General features: G+C 40.1%; 1 protein-coding gene across 1 annotated transcript; it reads right to left on the bottom strand.

Moving 5' to 3' along the window:
• Window positions 1–897: 897 nt before the first annotated feature.
• On the bottom strand, window positions 898–19,113 carry LOC134755933 (uncharacterized). The gene is made up of 17 exons (XM_063692672.1): window positions 19,072–19,113; window positions 18,768–18,991; window positions 17,480–17,579; window positions 17,273–17,403; window positions 16,533–16,848; window positions 16,092–16,289; window positions 15,644–15,721; window positions 14,753–14,907; window positions 10,959–11,133; window positions 8,809–9,038; window positions 7,997–8,096; window positions 7,418–7,554; window positions 6,167–6,458; window positions 4,568–4,738; window positions 3,208–3,285; window positions 2,058–2,212; window positions 898–979 (listed from the first exon to the last, which is right to left on the bottom strand). The coding sequence occupies exons 2-17, from the start codon at window positions 18,930–18,932 to the stop codon at window positions 920–922; spliced, it is 2,541 nt and encodes an 846-aa protein (XP_063548742.1). The 5' UTR covers window positions 18,933–18,991; window positions 19,072–19,113; the 3' UTR covers window positions 898–919.
• Window positions 19,114–19,854: the final 741 nt, after the last annotated feature.

Genomic DNA, 19,854 nt, shown 5'->3' with positions numbered 1-19,854 from the left:
TCAACTAGCGTCAAAGTTCATAGACTAGACAGTTTTTTTTTATTATAGCCACAGATAAATTACTAGTTATGGGCTCTACATAGATTATGATATATGCATGTGATTTAATAGACATAAAGGGCATTTTTAAAGCTATTACAGACGGGCGTACCAGACCGCAACCTAGGTCTGGTCAGCATATCTCTTTCTCGCTCACATTTATAGCTGCGTCCTTAACGGACGTACTGCGAACTACCTTTCACTCGATCGAAGCCAAATTCTAGAAAGAGATGTACTGACTTTTCAACAAATCGCTTGTAATGTAAATCGAATGCAATCGGTGACATCTGTGGAGATCTTAATAGACGGAGAGCGAGCCCCGGAAAAAGGTGAACGATTACAAGAGAGCATAGATGGTAGGATCCTATAGATGAGCTATACGCGTGCGTCCGTGAGGGCAGAGAGGATATAATAGGATATCTATCTTTGGTGAGGGACAGAACATACGCAATGCGACAAAATGATTGGTCGGGTTATTTGTTGCCCACCATTATGCCGTAACACACCATCGCACCGCACCGCGACCTTGGAGCAGTTCCAGGAATAGGTAGTACTGGCGTGGGCTTCCACACTATCGCCCCGAACTACGATTTGCGCACGAGTGTGGAGGGAGCTTAATATTAGATTCATGCGAGAGAGCGATCGCGAACAATCGACTCACAGGTTTCGTTGTTCTTCAAATACACAAATCATTGAATATTTTAGTCTGGGTATAGGCCAAGTATAGGCTCCTAAGCTTTTTTAGTTACCTATGTCGAAACATGGTCGAAACGCTTGGTTCTTGGTCCTCCATTGGTCTTCATATTTACGATTCATTTGGTCCGAGTAAGAGGGAATAAACCATACACAGCACTATTCAAATTTTTATTTTTTGAAGAAATCAACTCCCGGTTATTCTGTCTAAGATACGTCGCATGGCATCAGGACTGTCAAGGGGTACCTGGAATTTGCATGAAAGGACTTTTAATATCTTGCAATTAAAACAGTTTACAATACCTATATTAAGACCTGATGTAGGTAAAACTAGGACTGAAATAAAATAAAATAGGTACCATTCTTAAGGTCCCTCCACACTCGTCGGCGCTTCGTACTTCTGATGTCAACATTTAATAGGTACCTACGGGTTTGATTAATCTTGGATTAATCCTTAAATCGACAAGGAAAAAAAAGTGTGTTGTATAAGCTGGTCAAGCAAATCTTGTCAGTAGAAAAGGCGCGAAATTCAAATTTTCTATGGGACAATATCTCTTCGCGCCTAAATTTTTTAAATTTGCCGCCTTTTTCTACTGACAAGATTTGCTTGACCAGCATAGTTTGTCAAGGGACTGTCTCATTTCGGGCGTAGACGGAGAGAGTCATACTGATACTGATTGTCTTGCACTGGTGCTGGCGCCCAAGAAGGGGATGAGTGTAGTTTTTTGTTTCTATTTACTGACAAGATTTGCTTGACCAACTATATATCTGTTTTTTTTCTGGGATGTACAGTGGACGTAGTCGATTTAAGGGTTAGGAAATTGTTTTAGTTATTTTTCACCACTCCACCTCGTAAAGGCTATCATTATTCTTAAAAAACTGATGCAAATAAGTAATTTGATGCAAATTTTGAGATGTTTCTTTATGTTAACAATATCAAATAATTTTAAAAACGTTCATTTGGAATTTGGATTTGATTAGTAATGTTTTACAGCTAGTAATGTGAGGACGTTGGTGTGGTGAAAAATGTTGTGTAGCAAAGTTCGTTACGAGAGTTACCTCGTGCCTTGAAACCTTCGCAACGCTCAAAATTCCACTTTTCGATTCGAATTTTGAATTTGGAAATCTTTTCCTCCTATTAATATTATTAGCACGAGGAGTCAAGCAACAACTTTGCCCCGTTGTTAAACAAATAACGATTACATAGGTACTGGTAGAATACTTAGGTGCTCGTACAGGTTGCTGCTACTCCACCGCCCAAATATTATTGAAGGCATACCTAGGTATGCCGTGCAGTTCTAAACAGCAGGTAGATAAATACAAACCGATTGCCCTGCCGCGTTCACCCAATAGAAGCTCAGTCGCTCAGTCTCTCGGAAGTAACCTTGCACCAGGCCGTTGACGATGAGAGTCGAGCGGGGACTGGCGAGGAAGCTCTGCTGCCCTGACCATCGCAGAGCATTCACCCATTCGAGTTGACCTGAAAAACATTGACCTCCTGAAAATGCTCATCGATTCATTAAAACCCTTATCTGCTTATTCCTCGGCCGGGTTTTTTGGTGGCTGCGTAACTTCTGCGTATAATAACAAACGAACCATTTAATAATATAATATTTATTAATAATATTTGGGGTTCCGTACTCTAAGGGTAAAAACGGGACCCTATTATACTAAGACTCCACTGTCCGTCTGTCTGTCTGTCACCAGACTGTATCTCATTCACCGTGATAGTTTTCATAGATAATGTTTCACTGTTGCGCCGCTATAACAAAAAATACTAAAAATTAAATTTGTACGGAACCCTCGGTGGGCGAATCCGACTCGCACTAACTCCGCCCGGTTTTTTTATTTATCTACTTATATACATGGTTTCGTACTCGACTGTTTCTTCCTCCAAAACTTAAAACCAAATGTAACGAAATTTTGAGATCAAAATGGTACTTAATGAAATTATCTGTGTAGGACTGCTTTGGTTTTTAGGCTAATTGATGTCAGTTTTGAATACCATGCTTCTCTTCTTCTTCTTCTTTCCCTGTTCCCTTTATTTGGGGTCGGGCCTCCTCACTCTTCTGCGCCAAGCAACTCTGTTTTGGGTTGTCTCTTTTGACATCTGGGATCTTTTGAGGTCTCTTTCTATGTTTGACCACCAGGTCGATGGACGGCGGCCTGGGCCTCTCTCTTGTGTTCTGGAATTTTTAATGCGACTTTGACGACATGATCATCACTACGCCTGTTCACGTGGCCGTACCACCTAAGACGATACCATGCTTCTCTTTGCGGCCTAGTAAATAAGGCCGTTTTTGCTAATATTTGAAGTGCTCTAACGCCTTAAAAAACAAAAAACATCAAAACAGTCCGACAGATAATAATCTGTGTTGAAAAAAATCATTGCTTCAAAACCCACGGAGGAAACAGTCGAGTAAGTTTGTATGGAGAAATTACCACTCCTGTTGCCTCTTAAAACTTTGTTTTTACCTGGAGTGTTGGATACCGCGTCCAAGTTGCCGTTGTAAATAGTTACTTTGAGACTCGTGTTTTCGAGAATGTATTCAACTGTGAACAATTAACATTACACTCACAATACAGCTCTAATTATGTATAAATATTATTATGGATTACTCATGGAGTATAGGTACATTTAAGATATATCTCTATATGTTTTAAGTTACCCACCTAGTAATAAAATACATAGATTTTAGGTCATAGGTCTTGTATCTTGAAAGTACCAATTTTGTCAATAATTCTTATAGAACCTCGTATTTATGGCATGGTTTAAAGCACTATTTAATTTTTACAGAACAATGGGAAAAAACCTGATGTCAGTAGCCGTACATCATTAGGTAAGTGTTTTTTTTATATTACATATATACTTGCATAATAAACCAATTCTAGTCAGCTTGAAAAAAGCCAATTTGCCTGTTTGATAATTCTGTACAGCGTAGGGATAGGTATATATAGCTACTTCGCCTCCCTCAAATAAAATAAAATAATTACATACGATGCGATACGATATTAATACCTACCTACCCTACTATGGTCAGTATGGTTCTGATTTTAGATCACTATAGACTTATTTTGCTTTGCATTTATCAAAGGTTATTCAACTGTCAAAGTTCAAAATGATGGAAGTATTGTCCATAAAAACATCTGTCGCACGAACCGGGATTCGAACCTACATGCTATGCTACGGATTGAAAGTAGTAGGTAATAGGTACGCCTCACGGCTACCGCATCTATACTCCACATTGTAATTTCAGACATTTGTCAAAAGTATGTAAGTACGTAGTGTATGAATATTATCTAATACTTCATCATCATCATTGGCCACGACATAGCAGATGATTGTTGCAGCGTCCGGTAAAATGTCAGGTGTTACGGGGAGGTTGATTGCAACGTCTGCGATGACTGAAGAGTCCAATAACAGAGCGGCCTTCTGCCACAGCAATCACAAACATGACCAGAGTCCAAGGGAGGACGTCTAGCACCGCGGAGTCTTTTCTGCCTAAGGTTCTCTTACCCGTCTTCGTCATGTTTGTCTACACCCGCTTTGAGATCTCGACGACACTCTGGTCTCATTTCAGCCTGAGACTCCCAATTGTGAGGCTGAATATTAAAGCAGATCAGGACCCTCTTGCAGCAGTCCTTAAATCTAAGCTTAGGGCGTCCAACCGGCCTCCTGTCGTTTGTGATTTGGCCCAGCATGACTTGACGTGGGACACATCTATGCACATGGCCAAGCGAAGTGAGCCTTATTTGCTTAAGGATTGCTGTTATAGAGGAACAACGCGTTTTGGAATGCACAGTTTCATTGCTCATATGATCTCTCCATGCCTACTTTTTTCGATATCCGATTCCATAAAGGAGGTTCTGAAAGCGCGGACCGCGGCGTCCTGGCGGGCCGCGTAGGAGCCGCTGATCCCCAACGCCGGCGCCACGGTCTCGTCCATAAACCGGAACGAGTCCAGCCCGAACACATTGTCCAGGTAATTAGGTTGTCCAAAGTATCCTGAAAATGGTAATACGGTAAGGCCCTATCCACAACAGGATAGAAAGACAAAAGACCCATCGGGCTTTGTCTTATTTAATTTAATTTTCACCACACCAACTGGTAAAGGCTCTCTTGATTGTTTAAAAACTGATAAAAAGTTGCATTTTATTCACATTTGAGACAAAGTAATCAAATGCAAATCTTAAGTTGTTTTCTTATAGCTGGTAGAATTGACTTTTAAATGATGATTTTGAATAATAATTATTTAATAACATTCATTTTGAATCGATTTGCTTTGATATTGTTTGATATTTTACAGTTAATATTTTGCTTGTGTTGGTGTGGTGAAAAATGTTGTGTTTCACTCGGTGGCAAAATTTGTTTAACTCTAGTGCCACGAAACCCTCGCAACGCTCAAGATTCCATTTTTCGAACCACTCTTGCTTACTTGGGTATCAATATTAGCACGAGAGGTTAAACAACAACTTTGCCCCCTTGTAAAACAAATGACTATTGTCTTTTGCAAACCAAACATCAGATTCGTAAATTAAGGTAAACGTCATATAATAATAGCGCTCGACATGTAAATGTCGAATAATTGACACCTTGTTGTCACCTCTATTGCTAATGTAATGACGTGTTAAAAAAAACCGGCCAAGTGCGAGTCGGACTCGCGCACCGAGGGCTCCGTACTTTTATTTTATTTTATATTCGAGTTGATTGAATGAAAGGTAAATTGCGGTTGGCAATTTACGTATTAAAAAAAACTACTTACTAGATCTCGTTCAAACCAATTTTCGGTAGAAGTTTGCATTGTAATGTACATCATATATTTTTTTTAGTTTTATCATTCTCTTATTTTAGAAGTTACAGGGGGGGGACACACACATTTTACCACTTTGGAAGTGTCTCTATAAGGAAGTGTGAATCTATAAGGGTTCCGTTTTTTTGCCATTTGGATACGGAACCCTAAAAATGAAATGTAGGTAGGGACCTACTGGGACAGCGACAAGCACTTGGCCGTCTACCTTAAATTAAATGCGTTTAAAATATAAAATGAAATAATATGTTGTTGACGTTTAAATATGTCCCAAATTTTATATTAAAGGAAAAAATGGAAAAAGTTACACTTCCGGCAGGAAATTTGGAGTATCGCTCGCAGACGTATCTGCATGTTAAAAAAATGGTTTAAATATGTTGTTTTTTTTTTCAGAAATTTCAAACGGGACTCAGATAATCATTCAGACAATTTGAAATTCGATAAATACATAGGAATAGCAAACATTCGCAACATTATTCCCTGATCATAATATATCTTACTTATCCTCCAGGACCCTTGGAAGTACTGAAAAGTAATTGGGGTGATATTCCAAGCTGTCACTGTATAAAGGATAAAGCGCCGTGTTAGCACAATAAGTTATCTAACGTTGTATAAGTGGGGTCGACCTTGCCGAGCGTCACGTGCTAGTTTTTCAACAATATGTCCCAAATTGACTGCCACTGATCCAGCGTTCTCGTTTGTGTATTCTCCCAGTGACAAAAAGTGATCAAAGGCAGCTCCTAGTTGTCCGTTGTCAACTAAATCGTTCGTTTCCTTTGAGAAGTTGTCAATAGCGGTGCGCCCGTCTTCGTCGACGTAGCCGAGCTCCCATAGATAGAAACTGAGTTTCGTCAGGGCGAGGGCCGGGGAAACTATCCCATTGCCGAGTGCAATGCCTGCTAAATTATGTGAACGTTCCTGAAACGTAAAAGCAAACATTAGACTCCTTCGAGCAGATAGCTATACTCTACCTCTTAGATGAATTGCGTGATACGTTTAGTGAACTTATTATTTGCTCTCTAAGTATGCTAAGTTAACTACGGTAAACCAGCGGCACCTACCTATTACCTATTTATGCGGTGAATGGGGTGGGTAAATACGTGTGCGGATTGCTAACATTTGAGAAGCATAACGTCCAATTAAATTCTCGACAAGGTGCTCGACAGACCTACTTATTAGAAGCAATAGCGAATTGGAAAATTCAGAACATAAAGAAAAGGTTCCTCCACACTCGTGCGCGAATCGCGGCGCGAAGCTGCGAACGCGTAGTCTGGAGTGGGCTAAAGAAACACTTCCAACCCATTTACATAAAAAAAAATGGATACCATGGTGGATATTGATCATTTATATGTAGGCTATATGGTATAATGTACTTAATATGGGCCTTGTTGCCTGAATTCAATTTTAAAATAAATAAATAATGATACAAAAGGAACCCTTATGGTGCGACTCTGTCCGTCCGTCCGTCTGTCTGTCACATTTCTATATATCTCGAAAACTACGTAAGCTATCGATTTGAAATTTGGAATAGGTAGTTATGAACAACGCTTACCCCAAACATATTGAAGGGGATTTTTTTTTACTATGGAAAATTCCCGTTATGAAGAGGGGGCGAAATTTCAAAGTCTATTAGTTACTAGGACCCTAGGTCAAGTGGGGTAGGTATCATTTGAAAGAGCTTAAATTGAACATTCCAAAACAATTATTTCTATTGTGCTCTCACTGTAGCACTTTACGAGTTATAGCCTAATACGAACTTGGTTATGAAAACCGTAGTTGCGGTAGAGTTACCATTGGCTCCATGCTACAGTTTCTTGTGACACCGACCAAGGCCGTCACTTTAAATTTAGTTTCACTGGTTCTATAAAAAAACTTACGTTGTCTTCGAGCAACCGCATGGTGAGCGCCAAAGCTAATTTCGATCCATGTCCTTGCCCAAAAATGTAAAGAGGGGCATTGTTAAAACCTTCATGCAGTTCATAAAATGATTCCAAAGTAAACATCAAATGATCAACTGAAAATCAAAATTAATTAATACTTAGTTCAGATAATATAAACATATGTACGTACGTAAACGTGTCATGGCTCCTGTACACCATGGCCCAGCGTAGGCCAGTCTAAGGGACGCAGCTATGCGGTGGAATGAGATAGCAATATCACTTGCTTCCTCTAACGCATATATTTATGCGTCCCTTGGACTGGCCTACACCGGGCCATGGTGTACAAGGAGTCTTTAAAGCTGTCCAGACTCCAGAGGAAGGCCGCGGTAGGCCACGAACATTGAAATTCGAAATAGTTGACCTCTTTATTTTGCATATTCGAGCGATAGAGGCAGATAAATATTTAGATTTAGGATGTTTGCCCTCAGGCCACCACTTGGCGTCTAATTCCCAAGACTAGGGCATTAGTTGGCTGTTTTCACTTGCTTGCAAATAATATATATATATATATTTTACTGTTTTCATCGAGACTATCTGGAATTGTGCTATCTGATTGCGCTGCGCTGAAGCCGGTGCCTATTGGTGCGTCCACGAATAATAGGTTGTATTGGTCAACCTGTAAATTAAAATGTTACAGTTTTCATTATAATTGGGACAACGAATGTCAGGAGACAATGTCATACAACTATAACAGCTATATAAATAAACATTGAATTTACGAATACTGGTTACAATATTTATAGTGTAAGTATTGTAGGCCCGTATTGTAGTGTACACTTGGTGCACGCTAAAGGATGACTCATGTTAGACCGGGCCGTGTCCGGGACGGAGCTTCCGGCGCTTCGTTTTCTATGGAAAGCATCACGTGATCACCTGTCATGTCATAGAAAAGTAAGCGCCGGAAGCTCCGTCCCGGACACGGCCCGGTCTAACGTGAGTCATCCTTAATACCGATCTAGCAAGCGACAGAGCTTTGAGGCGATACCATAAACATTTATAGAAGCATTGCCACATTTTGTCGCCGCCAAGTCCGAGCAGAATTAGCCATTTAACGTATAGAACCGGCACAGAGAACCAGTATTTTGCGCCATGAGTTGCTGCCGTTTTGTCATCAAACTATAGAAGCTGAGCGTGAATCTCGCGACCTAAACGCGTAAGCGCCATGAATTTTCGGCGCTTACGACGGTTGGCCGCGTGGTACAATGTTTTGTGATTGCGACAATTTAATTGTTTGGTATGTCGTCTCTATAGTAATAATAACGCAATGGAATTAGCTTACTTGGTACGTGGGTTTTCTACAAAACATTCAAACGTGCTTAGTTGCTTACCCAAGAATCATTCCGCTCATTCAAATTAAAATCGTAAGGGCCAAACATTCCAAAGTTGGCTAATAGACTGGGCGAGACCCCCGTTACTCCGTCTAGCCACAGAATGATAGGTTTCGAGGTCGGCGTCTCGTCGTGGGCGGCGAAGAACCACCAGAACATATCGCCCGAACCCCGGATCCTGGTCAGGGCGGCTGTGCCTTCTACATTCCCTATAGCCTGGGTATTTAGCTCTGGAAATAGTCAAATGAAGATAATATAACGCTTTACAAGCCATATAATGTTGTGCTTAAGAGAACCTGTTGGACCTAATATTGTAGGGGGGAACCGGGGGTCAAGACAAGCGCAGAGAGCTGCCGTACTGGCGGAAAATCAAATAGGTACAGCCAAATGCTTTCCCGTAACGCAGCAAATGTGTTAATTCAATGAACTTAAACATGAATACATGATAAAAAATCATCATGCCAGACTACGTGTTACTAATGGACGTTATTTTGCAAGAATTCGGTGAACTAATAACTAGTGGTACTGTAGTGGTAGACATGTGGTAATGGACAATAGGTCTGTCCTCCTAACGTAAAGTGTAACAACTAATTTTGAAATCTTTCAATTGTGTGACCTGTCGTATATATAACTAGTAGTTCGCCCCGAACTGAGAACTCGCGGTGAACTTTTTGGTGAACCAAAAAGTTATATCAATTGAATGCCCCTTCCTAGTCGGCAAAGGATCGAAAACGGCGTACGATTTATTGTTATTGCAAGGTCTGTGGAGCCCTTAACTGATAGATTTAAGTCCCCATAGAGATTAAAATAAACTGTATCTGTGGCAACCCGTATATAATCTTTCTTGTCAAATGTTTTACCTACCTATATTTTGTTTATTTCATTTCGTTTTTATAAATCTTGCCAATTATTTTAATAACGTAATTTAAAAAACAATATTATAAATGTGTAAACCGAGCAATTTCATTTGATACTAAACTCGACCATACTTTCTTGCAAGAGTACCAGAATAGAAAGACCCCTCACAAATAGCTTTTTGTCCTTCTATGCTCTTCTGGCTCCATAACTACTTACTAGCGTACTCCCATCTTAAAGGCCGGCAACGCACTTACAACCCCTCTGGTGTTGCGGGTGTCCATGGGCGGCGGTAATCGCTTACCATCAGGTGATCCGTCTGCTCTTTTGCCTCCTATATCATAAAAAAAATAACCCCTTGAACGAGCCTGCTCATAATTAAATGACTAAAATATAATGCCTTCATCTACACGTTTACCCAATTTCATTAAAGTTATTGTCCATCAAACTATCCTCTGATAGTTCAGCTTAAAAACATGGAAATGCCGGGACGTGCCCCTAGCCGGCCGTGTGTTCCAAGTTGAACGCCTTAAGAGTGCTGGTTGGGCTGCCTAGGTTCTGTAGCGCCTCCGCCATGTTTGCGGAGGCTCGAACCGATGGCTTTGAAGCAATTATACGCAAGAAAGCGGCCTCATTACTGCGTAGAACCAGGGATAGCACAAACAATGATTGCTGATACGTTTGTAGTCCCATAATGATAAGTTTAATTAAATCTAATATAACTTTTAAGTATTAACATAGTTTTTAATCCTTATAATATCTAACATTTATACTCACAATGGGATCACTGTTATCTTGAAAATAAATAATTGAAATTTAACAAATTCTGTTAAAATTATTAAAAGTAAGACAATTATTCATTATTAATTAATTTATAAAATAAAACCGACAGTGATTGATTTCTAAACTATTGTTTTTTGCTATCGATTCAATATTTAAAATGAGCAAACAAACTAAGTAGGTACCTCACTCAATATAAATAGTATGACGTCTGATTAACGCCATATTGTTTATTTCTTACTTTCATGCATGTATTTAGTGACACTCCTTGAAGGATTAAAATCCTCCAAGTGACACGGTCTACTTATTTAGACACGAGTCTGGTCTCTAGAATGCAAACCTGAAGCAAAAACATACAAACATAGCATAGTATACATACACTGACTGATAAACACATTCTTTTAGGTTGCGCTGTCGAGTAAAAACATGATCTGAAGGAATTCACCTTGCTCTTGGCGTCAAGTGTATGTGCCTAGCACGGGTCACTTGTACAATGTTACAATGTACCTACTTACGCACGGTTCTGAAGGGATCGCGGCCCGCTACAAGCCACCAAATAAGTACAGCCAGACCTCCGGCAATCACTAAGACTCCTGCCGTCACTGAAATAACAACTGCTCTTTTCACCATTTTACTGTTCGGTATATTAAACCGAACCGGATCGTACGAGGTGCAGTCTGAAGATTGGGTCTAACACTAAGTATTATTTGGCGTTATCGCTTTGATTAGTAAACTGATTAGAAATTAAGGCGATTTAGTGAGATAGTTAAAATACTTCAGTGAATCATGATTTCGTGATTTGTAGAAAATATTCTTAGTTTTCTAGTTTTAGATTAATTGGTAAGTATCGTTATCGTACTAAACTTCGTCTGTCTGGGTCATAGGTACACATTTTATTGTATGCTTAACTAGTTCGCGTCTTTCCTGTAGACATCGCAAATTAAGAGAATCAAATGCAAATTTTTGGACTGCACCTTTACACAGACGGTATACATGTTTTCAGTAGGTACTTAAGACTCATAAGAAAAACGTGATATATCTTATACCCGGGTCGTTAACTTTTTATGTTAGGTCCACAGAAGTGACCTTTTTCTGAAATGTATTTGATCCATCTATAGCTGAAGTATGAACATTTGCATGCGCTTCTGTAACCACTAAGTTTACCCACAGACCTACCATTCGCTAGTTCTGTGAGTTTACCTTTTCAATAGAAGTTATTTTCAAATTATTTTAAATTATCTAACTACTTATAAAATGTTGTGATTCTATAGGTGTGGCGCGTTAGCCTCCGGCATGCCTAAGGGGCCTTGACAGTCGTAGGGTTACTTCGGCAGAGTAAAGGTTGACTCACGTTAGACCGGGCCATGACCGGGCCGGAGCTTCCGGCGCTTCGTTTTCTATGGAAAGCATCACGTGATCACCTGTCATGTCATAGAAAAGTAGAAGTGTTTTTTGACTTTTACACCCATCTACTGCACAATAATTACGTGATTTCGGCATTTCGAAGCGTAAGCGCGGGAAACGTGCGGTGCGAGCGCTCAGGCGGGCATTCGGCGGCCCTCTGTCGATTGTATCGTCGACGATACGCCGAGCGGTAGGCATATAGCGCGTGGCCTTGAGCGAGTGAAGGAGGCCTGATTCAACCCCACCAAGACACAAGTTTGCGCGTTTACCGCTAAGAAAACCGCATTTACTGTGGTCCCACAGTTCGAAGGCACAGCCCTTACCATGTCAGGGAGTATTGGGATCCTCGGTGTCGACATCTCCAGTGACGTCCAATTCCGTAGCCACCTGGAAGGGAAGGCTGATCTGGCATCCAAAAAACTCGGTGTGCTCAATAAAGCACGGCGATACTTTACTCCGGGGCAAAGACTGCTGCTATATAAATCGCAAGTCAGACCCCATATGGAGTACTGCTGTCACCTTCGGGCAGGAGCACCTGGATGCCAGCTTGGACCCCTCGACTCAGTCCAAAGACGCGCTGTACGAATCGTCGACGATCCCAAACTCACAAACGGTATTGAACCTTTAAGTCTAAGGAGAGACTTCGCCTCCTTGTGTGTGTTCTACCGCTTGTACAATGGGCTGTGCTCTGAAGAATTGTTTGACATGATGCCCACGGCCGCTTTCTATGACCGCACCGCTCGCCATCGGCAGGGTGTTCATCCTCACACCCTAGCACCTAAATGGTCGCGTACTGTGCGGTTTAAGAGGAATTTCCTCCTGCGTACGCTTCGGCTGTGGAATGAGCTCCCTGCCGAGGTTTTCCCGAGGGGCTACAGTATGGGGTTCTTCAAAAAAGGAGTGTAGGTACAGGTTTTTAAAGGGTCGGCAACGCGCGTGTAATATCTCCGGTGTTGCAGGCGTCCATAGGCTACGGTAACTGCTTACCATCAGGCGGGCCGTATGCTTGATTGCCAACGACGTGGTATAAAAAAAATAGCCCCCCAAGGTGAGTAAAACTTAGGAAATAAAATAAAATCAAAATATTTATAAATGTTATAAGCATTTATTATTACATGTTTTTAAGTGTGAAATTATTTGCTCGTATTCGTATTATCGGCATTTTGCACAAATTATTTATTATTTTGTATTTTTTTCCATTTTTGACATTTAAATTGTACGTAATATACTGACGATCATAATATAAATTCGTGTAGATTGACATGGCATAATTTATACTGTAATTTATTATTATGAAATAAATAAATGAAATGAAAGCAAATCGTAGTGACCTTCACCCAAATGAAGTCATATCTCGTAGAAAGGCATTTGATCCGGCAGGGTTATCTCTTGGAACCTAGAAATCGATAAATAAATAATGTGCATTCATGTATTTGTATGTTTAGGTCTGATACGTTTCTTAAGTGTATATACCCACATATCTATTTACGACTCTACTTCGGTATGTACGAGTACCTATATATTAAAAATGTATGGCATCCAACTTCCTTCGATTGGAACAGATTTAGACGAGTGATGGATGACTCAAGATCGTTCAGTCTCCGGTTTGTGGAGTTCCGACGATTTCTCGTTGATTCTGCAGTCAAATGTTAATTCAGTTTGAAAATTAGATAACATCGCGGCTAAGCAAATAATGTTTGGTCAAATTGGGCCTTATTCAATTAGCTATGCTACGACACGACTACGACTATCCAGGTGAAACTGATGTTTCTATATGATATTATGGAAATATGGACTATTCCACCGACAAGAAATTTAGTTATTCACATCATTGTCATCACTTGTAGTGCGCCTTAATCGTGCATATACTTACATACGTATTGGTGTCCACTCAATCAAATTGCGAATTAGCGAATTGTATTATCAAATCAAGTTGAGTGTTTAAAGGTCGAATGCGGCTTCAGTCCAGCTTAGAATGTGTTCAGCCAAGTTTATTTAAGAGACGCCAATTCCCGTAGGGCTTTTAATAGGCCTCCAGCTGTTTGTTTTCCCGGCGGGGAGAGTTGCGATAGCCGGCTCAATTTTAACTGGTATCCACTGCTCAGATGTTTAACTTACGCTGTGGCCCGCAACATTTATCCCAAACAAAATTCCGTATAGGCCTTCAGCCGGTTATTTTACCAGGTAAGGAGTCTCCTAAAGCTGTGGCATGCATTGGCTTTGAGATTGTAAACGATATTGCCATAGAAGTTTTCTTAACATATATGGGATTATGGGCCGATTTTTATTTTTTGACAAATTGTTCTTTTTTGTCAGATTTCGATAAAATTTGTGGATAGATAGAGTACTTACTATACTTTTTGGATAGAGTTCCCTATTCTGTACAATACTTATAAACGCAAATTCACAGTATAATTAGGTATTGTAAAAAACTGCATCAGAGTTACGAACACGTATGATATTTACGTAACTCAATGGAAAATTACATAATTAATTTTTTTACATTAGATATGGTGCTTCTTTACCACACTAGTGCGATAACTAGCAATTAGCACATTACGTGACTATGTCAATTATTTAAAGGCCCATATAGTACTGTAAAACGTTGTACGATACATGTGTGAATAGGTAATTCGCCACTCATGTCGATTTAAACACTCCCTTCGCTCATGTTTTAATTTGTCACCACTCGTTGCGAATTTCCTATTTTTCGCACTTGTATCGTAATGTACTACATATTTCGATCAAGTTGTGATTTCGTATTCATTCTGCCCTGAATGAGAAGCTCTTCAAACCACCCAAATTTTATCCAAATCTAACGAACAAAAATCAACAATAAAATAAAAGTCGGTCCAACATGTTCAATATGTTCAACAATACTTAATTATTTTTGTTTTTTACTTACACTGTGGCCCGCCACGTTTATCCAGAAAAACCGCAGGTTCCCGTAGGACTTGGAGTAGCCCTCAAGCCGGTTGTTCTCCCAGATAGGCTGCCGGGGCGCGCTGCGGTAGGCCTCGGCGCCGGCCCATTGTAAGCGATCCATCCACAGCAGTTGGCCTTCGAGCGAGATTAAGAGGGGGCGGGCGTTAAGGCAGGGAAGATATGGCGCACCGCGCGAAACTTGAGACTGACGATATGGTTTAATATAATAATAATAAAACACTTCTAATAAGCATATAGTCGTTTACGTTTAATATAAGGCCGCATACAACACAATTAAGTACCTAAGGCCCACTTGCTCCATCCCACTAACCCGGGGTTACGCTGTTAAACCGCTAACCCGATGTCAAATTGTACTGGTAACCATGGTAACTCCAGGTTTAACCGGTTAACCCCGGGTTAGTGGAATGGTGCAAGTGCGCCTAAGTGTTTGTCCATTTTGTCAAATTAATGTTAAGACAGCAATTGCGTTTAACGAATTTCTGTATACTCATAACTCGCTAATTTTCACCTCGTTGTACCTCTCGAGATACAATTTCATATGTAGGTAGGTAGATATTTTCCTGTTCAAAATGTTTCATTTCGAGGTTTCTACTTTTAGTAGAATCAGTGATTTTCTACTTTCTAACTCGAAGGGGGCAGCTGAAACTGACTGATTGAACAAACGAATACACCGCAAACTTACTTATTGTACTTTACAGCATATTAGCAATGCTAAAAATTGGTAAAACATGAGTCGGCGTTAAGGAAAGAATGTGTGATGGTTTTCTACCATATCTACCAGCTTTGCAGGCTTTGCAGCCTTACAGCGCGATACATCCCACCTATAGGTAGTATTCTAACAACAACTTACCAGGAGTATCGCAGATCAAATCGAGGTTCCCGTTATACTTTTGAACAATGATGTCAGTCTCGTTTAACAGTTTTTCAACTAAAAACAAAAGAAGTCACCTTTATTTCCTTAATATTACTAAGCATGGTTCTGAAAAGTGAGCCTTCTGCAAATAAAAAATGCGATCTAGCAAAGGTTACTCGTAAATCTTGAGATACAAGTATTCATAATTTCCGAGTTTTTTCAGTCACCTAGGGCGGTATTCTAATTTAAATATGTGGTCGCTCTCCTTGATTGGTGCGTGTGAGATGCTCTGCGAGTCAAGATCATATCATAACAATATCAAACTTTAAGACATTTAGAAATTAGAATACCGCTTTAGATATTATTCAAAATGGGGGATTTGCAAGCGTCAGGTGGGCCAAACCCTTTACCACTATGGTTAAAGAAATAGGATGTCAAAACGAACTTCCTTCGGTGACTGGTTTCATAAAGTCTGCCATTAGCAGGTCGAACACCGCGTTAGACTGAGAGCCCCAGCGCACATGGGCTGGTATGCTGAGCGCCTCCTTCACGGGCCCGTTCATCAGGTAGTTCAGATTGTACTCCTCCTGGCGGCTCATTGTGGAGTAGGACATGTCGCGGATCATGAGTTCTCTGGCGATTTCTGGTTGACAGCAAATTAATATAATAAGTCTTTAAGTTAAAGTTTAATTACATAGTTTTGAACAGTGAAGTAACTCCTAGCAATTTCAATATACCGACATTACCTATCATTTTTTCTCAAAGCAATGTGCCAAAGAGAATTTTCAAAAGTTGCAAAGTTCCCATTTAATGTTCTCGGTATTTTTATGCTATAAGAACTAGTCACGCTTAAAACTCGAGAATATGTTTAAGATATTAATAGTACCATAATCGGTCCTGGTGTCTGGTCCGAAGCCTTGAGTTTTTGTCAGTATATTGTAGAAGTCGACATTGTGGGTCCCACGGAACACCTGTGTTTGCGTGGCGGCCCACGCGGCCGTGGACTCCCTGTAGAGGCCTTCGTCGAACAGCCTCTCGGCCTCCCTCGCGGCCTCCTGTATGTTCTGGTAACCGACGTCATCGACCAACTCCGCGGCTAGGAGCAAAGGACCCCATGTGAGTGTCAAGTCTACCGGGTGAATCCATGAGTTACCCATCGCAATGCCTCTTAAATTAGACCTAATTGTTCCTGCCTGCTCTGCCTGAAACATAGATAGTTGTGAATATTATATATATATATATATATATATGTAAATTGTACGATATTTAATGTTTGCCATACGCGCAAGTGCGGCATTTAGGTAGATATTATCATCGTCATAATCATATAAACCGAAATACGTCCAAAGATTTGCACAACTTCTGCTCACTCACCCGCTGCCTGCATTTCAGTTTTCTGCGATCTTGGCCAGATCATTGGTCTGCCTTGTTAGGGGCCATCAGTCTTCAACGTCCCGCTACGCTGTCACTGTCACTAGTCTGGCAACTGTTTAAGCTTGGTTCTCCCCATTTCTAATTCCATCTCGCACAGAAACTCAAACAACAAAGCAAAGAAGCTCGCTCCACGGTCCTAATATTTAGACGGAACTAGGTATAATCAGTTATAATTGCATTTTTTATACATACCTCATGCATACGAATGCCCATATCAACTGTCATTTTTCCACCATACGACTGTCCATAAATGTACAGCGGTACTCCCTCGAATTCGGAATGCGCCTCATAAAAACCACTCATGAGGTTTACAAAGTCCACAGCTGAAAAAAACAAGATTGAAATTAGAACGGCTTCAACTTTTTTAATTTAACCGGTATCGATTCGAATGTCCGTTACCAATTTCATCATTAGTTGTTGTGAGGAAACTCCAATCGTCGACATAGCTGTAACCGGTGCCTACAGGATTGTCGATGAAAAGAACATTAAAATTCTTTACCTGCAATTAACAGCTCAATTAGAATACAGCTTATAAATAAATAGTAGGTAACATGGAAAATGGTATACACTTTATGTCTATAATGCCGAAGTAAAATTATATGGTATAACGTGAAAATTACCCTGAAATGTAGGTACTCACGATTAAATTTCATTCCATTCCATTAAAAATCGATAATTAGGGTTCGGTACCAAAAAGGTACAAAAGGAACCCTTATGGTGCGACTCTGTCCGTCCGTCCGTCCGTCTGTCTGTCACATAGCTAAATATCTCGAGAACTACTTAAGCTATCGATTTGAAATTTGGAAGAGTCATGAAGAACGCTAACCCAAACACATTGGAAGTATAATGTTTTAATATTTTTTTTATTAATTATAGAAAATGTCCAATGTAAAGAGGGGGCAAAATTTCAAGTCTATTTAGTTGCTAGGTTGAGTGGGATATCATTTGAAAGAGCTTAAACTAAAAATAGGTAACAAAACAATTTGGGGCATTTTCTATGAAAAGGGACCTTATTGTCGATGGCGCTTACGCCGCACAGCATCGCGCGGCATTGTATTTATATCGGAGCATCGTTTATAATGGCGTAAGCGCCATCGACAATAAGGTCCCTTTTTATAGAAAATACCACATTTTTTATAGTGAAAAAAAATTGACTTACGAAGGGAAATGTAAAAAAAATACCATTCCCCCCCCATTATGAAATTTTTACACAATAATAACATTATCATAAATATTACAGGAAAAATATAATCACACCTCTATCTTGTTTACTTTTTTTATTATCAAAAAACATTTTGTAATTTTATTTGCAATTTAAGCCCCTTTGCGGGTGTTTATTTATTATACTTGAAATATCTATGAGATTACACTAAAACCACCTTCTTTCAAATAAAATAAAAATTGTTGAAATCGGTTCACATGATAAAGAATTATCCCAGACAAACCAACATACATACAGGTCGCGCAAATTAGTTAGCCAATTTGCCGATAGATGGGGACATACACACGTACAATAAGCGTAATTATTACTTATGATTCAGGTCAAAAGTCTTTCGTGATTATAGTTAAATGAGAAAATTTAAAGTTTCTCCGGAACCCTCGGTGCGCGAGTTAAACGAACTCGCACTTGACCGGTTTTTTTATCTGTACCGACCTAAACGAGTAGAAAAAATAATTGTGTACTTACCCAAGTGTAATTTCTCTCCTGCAGTGATAAATCCAGCGGTCCTAATATTTCGAAGTTCCCGATGCCGGTGGACGAGCCTCCAGGGCCTCCTTGCAGCCAAACTACCAGCGGTCGCTCAGTGTAGCTGGACACATCGGCGGTCGTGTAGAACAGCCAATAGAACATATGAGCACCCCGTCTCACAGTCACATAGCCCGAGTCTTGCCTGAACGGCCCGAATTGACCTGAAATTAATGTACTTACGTATATTACCCATTCATATATCCGCACCATTTAGGTCAATTAATTGATTACGTTTTAATACCATTTACTAGACAACATAATAAAGCTGAAATAATCAACCAATGTGACATGTCCAATACTTTATCGAGACTAATAAAGTAGCTATATCAAATAATATTTGATTACTATTATACTCCAACTTCAAAATGGCTAATCGCAGTAATCGCTGATAATTTATATCAAGCTCAGAGATTATAAAATCAAATAATTTCGACCTAAATGAATAGGTACCCATGACATATTGAAGTAGGTATTTATTTACATAATCCATATTAGTCCATACTTCCATACTATCCATACTAATATTATAAATGCGAAAGTCTGTCTGTCTGTCTGTGTGTTACCTCTTCACGCTTAAACCTAACCCTTGAAATTTGACATAGAGATAGTTTGAGTCCCGGGGATGGACTTAGGATAGTTTTTATCCCGGAAATCATCCCTTAAGAGGGTGAAAATTATTTTACTTTCACCCCGCAAGTGAGATATTGATGCCTCGCTTGACAATGATGTAAGTATTATGCTCAAATTGAATCATTGCCTTTACATTTTATTAAGCCGGTAGAAGTTAGAATTGTCTCTCAAACAGTGGCGTAACTAAGGGGGGGGGGGGGAGAGGGCAAGTGCCCCGGGCGCCATTTAAGGGGTGGGGGGGGCGCCAAAATGGGCAAAAGGCAGCAGCAAGGAAACTTTTGTCAGTCGTCAGGGGGCGCAAATTTGGTGACTGCCCCTCTAATAGCTACGCTCCTGCTCTCAAATAAGGATATAAGGAAGTTAGTATAGGAAATCAATAAAAAGAAGATTGGAT

Source organism: Cydia strobilella, chromosome 1, assembly GCF_947568885.1.
Source record: "Cydia strobilella chromosome 1, ilCydStro3.1, whole genome shotgun sequence".
Classification (NCBI taxonomy): domain Eukaryota; kingdom Metazoa; phylum Arthropoda; class Insecta; order Lepidoptera; family Tortricidae; genus Cydia; species Cydia strobilella.
This window is presented reverse-complemented; position numbering and strand designations above follow the sequence as displayed.

Excerpts from the sequence above, each read along its gene's own strand:
- LOC134755933 (XM_063692672.1), bottom strand. The coding sequence starts at position 18,932 with ATGTTCTATTGGCTGTTCTACACGACCGCCGATGTGTCCAGCTACACT. Across the intron at positions 15,722-16,091 it reads GAAACCAGTCACCGAAGGAA|TTGAAAAACTGTTAAACGAG; the intron begins GTTCGTTTTGAC and ends TTTTGTTTTTAG. Across the intron at positions 980-2,057 it reads TGAACGCGGCAGGGCAATCG|GTACCCCTTGACAGTCCTGA; the intron begins GTTTGTATTTAT and ends TGCAAATTCCAG.